The sequence below is a fragment of the Pteropus vampyrus genome, unplaced genomic scaffold, assembly GCF_000151845.1.
Source record: "Pteropus vampyrus isolate Shadow unplaced genomic scaffold, Pvam_2.0 Scaffold304, whole genome shotgun sequence".
Taxonomy (NCBI): Eukaryota; Metazoa; Chordata; class Mammalia; order Chiroptera; family Pteropodidae; genus Pteropus; species Pteropus vampyrus.
In genome coordinates, this window is record NW_011889085.1 from 547,217 (window position 1) to 557,683 (window position 10,467).

At 56.9% G+C, this 10,467-nt stretch overlaps 1 protein-coding gene across 1 annotated transcript in view; it reads left to right on the forward strand.

The window, feature by feature from the left end:
* LOC105303426 overlaps positions 1 to 10,467 on the forward strand; it is a 63,183-nt gene that overhangs the window by 21,479 nt on the left and 31,237 nt on the right. The window contains exon 3 of the mRNA XM_023521501.1: positions 10,346 to 10,438. Within this exon, the coding sequence (XP_023377269.1) occupies positions 10,346 to 10,438 (93 nt within the window). The remainder of the gene's footprint in view (positions 1 to 10,345; positions 10,439 to 10,467) is intronic.

The window sequence follows — 10,467 nt, forward strand, 5'->3', positions numbered from 1 at the left end:
TCACCGTGGAGCCTGCTGTTCTGTCCTCAGGCTGCTTGCGATTTGTCTGTTGGTGTTAGGCCTGGTACCTGATTCAGCTGTGTCCCTGTGGTGGCAGTGCTCAGGCCGGTGACCAGTGGTTGTGGTGGCAGATGGGACTAAGACGAGGTGCAAAGGCACAGCAGGCTCCCCAGGGTCCCAGCAGGCAGGTCAGCAGAGAGAGGGGCGGAGGAGCTCGCAGGGCTGAGGCCGGGGGTGTGGGCCGAGCACATTTCCCGCAGAGACCCCAGAGTCACCTCTGTCTTGTGGGAACATGTGCCCGAGCCTCCCCCATCTCAGAAGTGGCACAGGGATGGGGACAGATGATGGTCCACAGTGGCCCTCCCCATGGGAGCACGGGGGGACAGCAGCCCCTTCCAGCAAAGAGAGCGAGTAACCCCCCCCCGCCCCTCGCCCCTGCTCCAGGACCACAGCAGGGGACCAGAGACTGGCAGGTGGGGGAGGGGGCGGGGAAACCAGGCATATTTCATCCTTAAGGGAAGCAATTGCTGCAGACATTCTCATCCAAAGGACTTGAATTGAAATATATCGAGGACTCTCAAAATTCGATAATGAGAAAACAAACAACCCAGTTTAAAAAGTGGGTAAAAATTTGAACAGACATGTCACCCAAGAAGATATACAGATCGCAGATGGGCACATGAAAAGATGTTCAGTGGCCCATTAGGAGAATGCAGGTTAAAACCACAGGGAGATAGCACTTCTTGACCGTCACAGTGGCTGAAGTCGAGAGGCTGGACCGTATCAGGCGTGATGAGGGCGTGGGGGCCTGGAGCTGCTTGTACTGCTGCTGGGGTGCAGGCGTTAGACTCCGCCCCTGCGCCCCAGCCTGCGTGCAGCCCAGGGAGAGGAGGCTGCTTGCCGCAGACCCGTGCACACGCGCTAGAGCAGCGCTCCGAGACGGCCACTCGGCCAAGACGTCCATTAGCAATTGCTTTTCAGAGGTTGCCTTGTGACTGAGACATTTCAAATCCTGCAAACTAATCAGGTCTGGCAGAGAAGTGTGTCAAACTGACAGCCTCTTTTTAGGCCCAGATGCTGACTCGCCTTTTGAGTGTCACTGGGGTTAGTGAGTGAGTGCCAACCCTTCTCCGCAGTTCTCGGTGGGCTGCTTTCATGACGAAGGTGACAATAGGTTCTTTAAACCTTGCTCCAACCACCAGGTCCATTAAAGCGTTTTATTTGTACCAACATCAAGACGTTTCAGAGCAAACATGTCATCGGTCACTCGGACCTTTCTTAAAGATGACAGGTCACGTGCCCTTGTGGCTAGACTCCTTCCCAAAAGGTCAAGAGTGGGAGCCACGAAAAGAAATGGCCTCCAGGGGAGGGTGGCGCAGTCGACTCCTGCCCCGCAGTAGCCGAGACTCCTGTGACGTGTGTGGGTCGGTTGACACTTGCTCTAAAGCCATCTTTTTATTTAATCTTTTTTTTTTTTTTTTTGCGCTCCTAGTAGGTGTTGGGCATTGGGATCCACACAGGAAATAAGACACGATCCAGTCCTGCCTTTCAGGATCTCACAGGGCAGTACCGAGTGGTGAATGTCACACTGGACGTGGTCATCGGTGCCACTAGCAGAGCACACGGGCCAGGCTCGTAAGGAGGGTGCAGAGGGCACCGGTCGGGAAGTGCTTCGGCGTTCTTCCTGGGTGTCTCGGCTCCATGCTGAGGTTATGGCGCCAGTGCCTGAAGGTACCAGGAACAGATGTGGTTCCTAACTGTCAGAGACCTTTGTCTAGTCAAGGAGGCAATCGGTCTACCTAGGGTTCAAGTGTCCCCGTCGATGGGAGTTCAAATGGTGGGTTAGTGACTGCGGAGAGCTGAGCGTCAGGAGAAGCTTCTTTGGGCTCAGGATCACCCCCGCTTGGCCTCAACCCCAGACAAGCCATCTTCTGGTCTCCTCAGTGTCCTGACTCCGAACACGACGGCTGCAGACCGGTGCGTGATGCGGCAGGTCCAGTCCCTGGGCCTGAGTGTGCTGGCGGGGTCTGGGGGGGCGGGGCGTCATCCTCCCTGGAGAGACCCGCCTGGCGACGCAGAGAGGCTGCTGTGGAGAATGCCCGACACCCATCGTTAGGCGGGCAGCTTGTGGAGCCGGGCTTTCAAGGTTCCGGAAGTCATTTTGCGGGAATCGTGTCTAAAGCAAAGTGTGAGTCTTATGTGCTGGCACCAAGGACGTTAGCCCCTCGGTCACTACCCTTTCACGGACCCTTTGATTGTGTGGTCTTGGCTCAGTGTCACATCCCCTGAGGGTTACCTCGAGGGGCCCCACACAAGAGCGAGGACACCGCATGTGTTGTCTCGTCCTGGTTCTGCCCTGCTGGCATGTAGCATCGGCCAGGGCCACCAGTCCCACGGTGGGCGAGGCGCTTGCTTTCCTTGCCTCTCCCCTGTTGGGTACACTCCAGGACAGTCAGGTGCTCCACTCCTGACCAGAGGGTCCCAACAAGCACAGCATGGTGACTAGGACGGGAGACACGGATAAGGAGCTTGCGAAGAGCCGGGGAACTGGGTTGCGCACCCCTTTTTCTAAAGAGGGGAGTGTCAGCAGCTGAACGCCTCCCATCTGGCTTTTGGGTGCCCAGGCCTGAGTCACCTGTCCTGGAGCAAAGCCCGGCAGCTTTGCAAGTGCTTATTTTGTTAGCTGGATCTCAAACTCTGTTTTCTCTATACAGGGCACGGAAGACCTGGAGACTTTCTGAACTGGGGTCGCCGTCGTGGGCGGTTTCCACTCCCATTCTCTGTACTAACTTAGAGGCGCCAGGTTGGACAGGGTACCTGCCAGACTCGTCGCTTGCTCATATTCGGTAGCCACTTTGCATCCCTACTGTCCGGAGAACTCCTGTGACCGCAGCATCTTATTCCCAACTGAAGTTTAACTTGTAAGACCGCTCTGAGAAAACGATAGGTGTCGTTGTCAGCCTCGAGTCCGCACATCGTCTGACGGCCTAGACGAGAGAATGATCCGAAGGCCGTGGGACATATTCCATCTCGTCACCCACCATTTTCGTGTGATAGCAGTTGGTTGGGTACCAGCTATTTCCAAACGAGAAGTTGGGTAGCACAAAGGGATGCATAAGAGTCCTGCCTGGAGTAACTGAAGTCACAGCCTTTCGCTGATATAGGTGGCCTTTTAGGTCACCAATGCCGTGATGCTTCCCACAGGAGAGCGGAACCCCTCGATAGGACGTATACCGTGAGGAGGCTGGCAGTTACTGTCCCACGCAGTGAGGGGATCGCTGGGACTGAGGCAGGCCCCGCGCCCACAGTCACGCACACAGTCAGGAGACTGACCTTCAGGGCGAGTGTGTCTCCCGCGGCCGGTATGCACTTCCACGTGCTCGTCACCTGTGGAGCTTTCCTGACTCACCCCTCAGTGGCTCGCACGAGACGGGAAGTGAGCGCTCTATCGGTAGTGGGTGTTATGAGATGAGATAGTAGCGAAAAGGGTCTTCTCATATCTGAACGAGGGGACAGGGGAGGGGACAGGCAGCTCTCACCGGTCTCTTTATGGCCCTCCAGCTTCGGGGCTACAGCCGGGGCCGGGCTGAGGACCCTCAGGCCCGAGTGTTTTTCCTGGAGACCTCAGAGGACAAGACCCAAGACATGGGCGGGGGTCACCCCACATGCCACCTGACTCACTCCAACTCCACCAGCACAAAGAGCAAACCACACTCGTGCCCAGACTCGTCCCGCAGAGGTGGGAGGTCATGTCAGACACCCCACACGAGTGTTTGGGGCCCGCCTCGGTGCGCTTTGCCATCTTGACTTAAATCCAACTCTTCTGGTTCCATTCCCCATCAACCCCCCACTGCACCCTGCCGTCTTTCTGTCGAGGAGTGATGGACAATGGATGGTAGCAACAGTCTCCATGGTAACAGCATCTGAGTCATCTCCTTGGAAACCTGCATAAAGGCCTTCCATCTCCAGACCAGCTCAGGGCAGCATGGAAGGCCTTTGTTCCCTTGAATACACAGCATGGGGGCACAAGCTCTCCGGGCCTTGGCCTCTGCAGTTTCCTTTGGCGCCCGGTGCCCATGGCACTTTGGGTACAGAGTTGGATTCAACCAAAGGGAGGAGCTGGCAGGACCTGGAGTGCTTTGCCCAGCCTAGCCCAGCCCATGGCCAGACACACTGTCTCGGGTCCAGCACCAGACACTCAGCAGAGTTAGCCAGTAGAACTCTCACTTTTTAAAATGCCGAGATGACTCGGCCAGGCTGCCCAGTGACCAACAGTGGGTCAGATACAGCATACGCATCTGAACACCGATGAGCCGGCCGATCTGGCACGGTCAGGAGGAGAAGAACCCCGTGACAGGACACTCTGGGAGAGCGCCGAGCCCGCTTCTCCTGGCGTCCTGCGAATGCTCCAGTTTTGTTACTTAAATGAAAGCAGGGTGGTTTCCAGCAGCGAAGAGGATTAATTTTCGTCATCATCCACCCCAACTAAAAATCACAGACATTTCCACTGCGCTTTGTATCGCACAGGGCGTTTGCACACCCAGGAGCTCAGCCGTCATTTGCGCGGTTGCTCAGCACACGCTGGTTTGTGCCGAGTACCGCCGTGGAGCGTGGGCACAGGAGTCAGGAAAGGACAGACGTGGTCCCGGCCCTGGCGAAGCTTCCACGTGAGAGAATCGGTGGTGCGTCGGCAATGACACGTGCGTGCGGACGTTCGAGTAGGCTCTGCTGGTGGAGGGGCCGCGTGTGGTGAGCGAGCTCCGTTTCAGCCACGGGAGCTGGGGACAGGTGTCGGCTCCGCGTTTAGACTCCTTTGCGGCTGCAGGTCCACAGGGGCGACTGGCGTCTGAGCTGTCCCGAGGGGCTAGGGGCTCTAGGCGACCCTGCAGAGCATGCGGAGGCGGCCCCAGGCTGCGTTAGATGTGTTACCTTTTCCTCTGCGGGAGCTTCGATGACCCACCAGGGCTCCGGGCTCTGCCGCCCTCCTGTGCTCTCCTGCTCCGTGTACCCTGGCCCCACCGAAGCCAGCGCCCCAGACCCTTCCCAGTGCCTCTCTTCTCCCTCGGCCCTTCCTGGTTCATGGCGGGAGACGGCAGGCGGGCCAGGAGGGCGATCCAGATGCGGGCGGTTTGCAGGTGAAGAGTTTTCACAGGGCGGGCCACCCATTGCTCTGAGCCGCCCCCGCCCCTGACTCCTCTCTCGGGGCCGTGTGCTGCTGTGTGTTAAGGTGCTGTCAGGGCAGGGCCAGCTCTAGGAGGCCTTGGGATGCGCAAGGTCAGGCAGGTTGGGAGGAAGGACCTTGTAGCCTCCTGAAGTCACACAGGCCACCGCCCATCTGGTCCGTGACCGTCCTTCCCCCCGGCTCTGCCTCTACGTCTCTCCGTGCCCCTGTCCCACTTTGCCTGTGTCCAGGGTCCCATGCATCGTGTATCCCACGGCGCATCTCTTAGCTCTAGGTGTGTGTGTCTCCCCAGAGGCCGAGCCTGTGAGGTCTATGGTGGCAGCCCCCTGGCAGCAGTGCCAGGACAGGGTGCTGTTCTGACGGGGCTTGGCGGTCACTCTGCGGTCTGTGGTTTTTGTGCTGCTCCCTACGTGTGAGTTCTCGTAGAGGGGGTGCCCACGACCAGCAACCCCCAGGACAGGTGGGCCTCGTCATCACTCCCTGCCGAGGTTCGGTGCTTACAGAGCCTGCTGGATTTGGCACAGTCAGTGATGGCGGCGCGGCCCAGGAGTCAGTGACGGAGGCCCCGGGGGTCGGTGGCGGCGGCCCCGGGGGTCCGTGGCAGAGGCCCCAGGGGTCGGTGGCAGAGGTGCAGCCCCAGCTCGGCGAGTGCGTGGAGGATGCTTGGCGGGGTCCGCGAGGACCCTTGCCTCAGCCTGCACACTTTGTGTTCACATGTCCCCCACCTGTGGGACCGTGTGCGTGTGGGCTCCGACGACATGCCGTGTACGCCCATCTTCCCGAGTTAGGTTGCTCTGGGCCACTGATTGGGGCGACATTTTCTGACTTGGAGAAGACTCCCCCACATCCAGACAGGCTTTCCACAGACACGCCTGGAGCTGTCCATCAGACTGGATCACACGCACCTGGAAGAGCCCCGTGCCCGGCCGGCCCCTCCGCAAACACGCGACTGTGTCCAGCAAACTGACTCGGTCCCTAAGCCCACGCAGACAGCGCAGGCGCCAGGGTCCACTGCCTGCTGCACGAGCGTTTGTTTCTGTGATGGCCGTTGGAAATGTCTCGTTCGGATTTTATACGATCCTTAGACTTTGCCATTCTGTGTCCATTTCCGTAAACGTGACTCTGTTACTCAGTATCCTGATGACCGTGGCTTGGTTCCTAGATTTTTTCGTGGAATTTGACTGCATGTGCGATTACTTTTCTTAGTTGAACTGCCAAAATAAATCGTTAAAATTTACGTCCAACTACATTAAGTTCACAGCATATAAAAACACAAAGTCAGAAAGCATTTCAAACGTTTTAAATGTTTTTAGAAGCATTACAACGTTAACATGCCCTGTCATAGGGTCGCAGGTCTTGTTTTAAGAAGAGTTCAGTTTCTTAACTTAAATCTGGCTTACACACAGTCGAATGGATTACATTTGAGAAAGAAACGTAGCACTTGTATTTCCCAGTTGTGTTTATTTTCTGTTTATTTGTGATTTTTAAAATCTGCACTTTTTGATTGTGTTTTTCTCCAGAGAAACTAAGGCCCCCTTAAAACAGCCCGTCACCTCACAGCATATTCCAGTCGAATTGTTTGGCTTTGTCTCCTTCAGAATCCCTTGTAGTTTCTCCCCCTTTGAAAATGCTGTGATGTTGTTTCTATGGAAACGGCGATGTCATGTGTATGAATGGGGCTTCGTGCCCGTGAGAGTGCCGTGTATCAGCGTGTCGGAGCCCGGCTTTGCCCTGAGGTTGCCGATGGGGCCTGTCTTCAGCAGCGTGAAATATACACCGCCAGGAGTTGGTTTGCACGGCGATTTGGACAGCCGTGTGGTGAGTGGGAAAGGAATCCTGCTTCGCCTTAGGATCATCTGGGTCCCCGGGCTGTGGGGTGGGGGACCTATGAAATCAAGTCCCCTCTGCATACGGGAGGAATGAGGGATACACGTGACTGGCGCTGTCAGCGTTGACGCAGACGGGAGCTTTGCGACGCATGTGACACCTGGGCGCTGATACGGAGTGGACATGCGGTCCAGTTTAACTGGCATGCATTCGCTGTTCTCTAAAGAGGTGACAGTTGATAAGACACACGAGGCATGACTCACCGATCGGGGCAGAACCACACGAGGCGGCACACCCCGACCTACACCCCTGGAACCTGGGCCTGTACCCCAGGAGGTGGGAAAGCCGACACCCTTGATTCAGAGATTGCTCCCACTTCTTGTTCCTTTTTGGCTCTCCTGTCTCAGAACTGCATCTAGGTCTTACACCTTACTCTCTTGACGATTATCACGATGTACGTACGATATTTGATTTTTTTCCAGTGGCCCAAAGCCATTTAGAAACAGGGCTAAGTGTCGCCTGTCTCGGTAACTCCTTGCTGTTCCGCTTAAAAAATGAGTCTCGCTTATAAACAAATGACAATGACGTAGTTTATACTTGGGCCCTAAAACAACTCCCTAAAGTGAGCTTTCCTCAAATTTTCGGGCAGATGATTCATTGGAATTTAATCTGTTTCTGAAGTGACTGCTTTGAGGGTTAACATTTATCTGGGTATTAAGTTTAGCGATAGGTGACGGACGTGAGGCTGATAAACACTGTCTGAGGCGCTTCGAGCTGCCGTAGCGATTGCCGTCGTTCGGCCGGCTCGCGGGGTGAGTTCAGTTCTTACGGTGACAGAGGCTGGAAGTCCAAGGTCAAGGCGCCACCCGGTCAGGTTGCACACGGCCACTTTCTCACGGTGTCCACGTGTGGCAGGGAGGTCAGGCTCTCTGGGGTCTCCTCATCAGGGCACTAATCCCATTCGTGAGGACGCCACCCTCTGACCCAGTTGACGCCCAGAGGCCCCGCCTCCTGACACCACCACGCCGGGCGTTGGAGCCTCGGGGGACACACGCATCCAGCTCATAACACAGAGTGAGTCCCAGCTGGCACCAGAGCACGAGGTTTTCTGGGTCGTGAACTCTCCAGGTCACTCTAGCTTCCTCTGCGAATCCTTGGTCCTGTCTTTCAACATTAGTCATCACTTCATAGAGTAGTTCATGATCTATCACGCTCTTTCTTACAACAAACTCTGCCGGACGAAACTTAGGTTTTTCTCATGACTCAAAGTCATCGTTTTGAGTCTGTCTGTAAAACTGGACCGAGCAAAGTGCCGCCTTCAGCGGTCCCCAGGGAGCTCAGGGCTGGATCGTCCCCACTTCGTGTGGCACAGGCTGCCCGTTTTTCATTGCTGTTGTTTATTTTTAGTTCCCCTCTACTTTCCACGTCTTCCTGTTTTACCTTGTGTTTAGGTCACTGGCAGTTGCTTTCTGCAGCTGTCAGTGGGCCTGTGTGTGCTGGGCTGAGCAACGGCCCCCAAAGGTGTCCATGTCCTGACGTCCCCCTACAGGGCAAAGGGACTTTGTCGGTGCGATGAAGTTAAAGCTCTCTAGACAGCAGGCTCTTGGTTCATCCAGGTGGGCCCAGCAGAGCCACCGGGTCCTCAGAAGAGCGAGGTGGGAGTGTCAGGGAGATCCGGAGCTGCCGCCCCGCTGGCTCTGATGGTGCGGGCGGGGTGTGTGCCGAGGGGCACAGGCCCCTCCAGACCCTGGAAAAGTCGGAAGACAGACTCTGCAGAAGGAGCTTCTGACCTCCAAAAGGTCAGATTAAATTTGTGGCACTTCGTTACAGCAGTTGTCGGAAGCCAACACCACCCCTCGCTGTCTCCCTCCTAATTTGATGCATTAAATCAGATGACCGAATTTATTAGAAATATACCATCTGTCCAACGAACAGTCATTATCAACTCTGCGTCAAGCGTTCGGAATGAAACAGGATGCCGTGCGCCCCTAGCCCCAGCCTCGCTGCACGCACTGGGAAGGGGGCGCTTGCTCAGTGCAGAGCGTGGCAGCTGCACAGAGGCCGCAGTGGCCGTGCGGAAAGCGCTCGTCCCCCTCGCTGATCCTCGCGGGGCAGGGGAGCGAAGACCGTGCCCGGCTCACCGCAGCGTGGCTTCCGAGGCCGCTTCGCCCGTCATCCTGCGTGTCGGCTGGACCTTTGGTCCTTTAAGTGCAAAATTTCACCTGCAGATAAGAGAAGCATCGATCACTATACACATGAACTGAAGGCACACCCAACCTGTGGCCAGCGTACTCTGGAACATTCCAGAAGCCCTCGCTGACCGCGGTGAAGAGTGGGTACTGATCCTAAGAAGGTCGACTTTGGTTTCAGATGCTGTGGGCTCCCACCCACGACCACGAATCGCCTGGTGAGAACGCCACCCCCTTCCTGGTTCCCCTGTCATCTTCCCGACGACACCAACGCCTGATGTGAGCCGCCCCGGACGCCAGGGCGGACGCCACGCCAGCAGGCGACACGAGGCCTGGCGCTCGCCCTTGGCTCCTGCTTCCTCCTCGCTGCCGGGTCTGAGGCCTGGCTCCTCCAGCCGTCGCTGCTGAGGGCCGACCGCAGGACGACTGCCCTCCCGTCCCGCGTCGCCGTCTGCTGCCCGCTGGCGTCCCGCTCATCCCGATGGAAGGCCTGCCACTTCCTCAGACGTCACCCAGATGCTTTGACCTTTGGTCCTGTCCTCCCAGAGGCCACATTTCAGCAGTGAGCCGTGGACGGTTAGGCCAGTTACGCGGGCGGCGAAGTGACTTAGGAGGGCGCTTGGGAGGTTCGGACCCTTTTTTCCGTTTCTGAAGATAATGGTGTCATTCTGTGGGGTGCGAGGGCCTGTGCGCAAGGGCTGCTCACTCCTGCAGCACAACGCGAGGGCGGCAGTCCACGTGGCTCTTGTCTGAGTCCTGTTTGTCGCCGCCAGTGGTCAGACAGATTGAAGTGGATCACAGCGACACGTCATGAGTAATTATGGGCGTTTTGACACAGCCAAAGAAAGAGAACCGTGTGCGGGGGGCCTGGAGTCAGTGGAAAGACTAGCAGATGGAGCCAAGAGCTGCTTCTGCCCACGGCGGGAACACCACGTCCCGACCGGAGGGAGGAGGCTGCTTCTGTCGGAGGTGGCAGCAACTGCTGTGCAGACACGTTCGGGTTTCAAAAGTCAGCCTGCCTTTACAGCCTGGGTGCTCCCTGTCCCCAGGAGCGCGCAGGCCACCCGTGTCCCCCTGTCCAGGTCACAAGCCGCAGGGCTGTGCGGACGCTCTGACTCACGTTGCCTCTGTTCTCTGTTCCTTGCAGTATGAGTTCAAAGCCAAGAACATCAAGAAGAAGAAAGTGAGCATTATGGTGTCGGTGGACGGAGTGAAAGTGATCCTGAAGAAGAAGAAGAAGGTAGGCGCCGTGCCCGGGGCGGGGCGGGC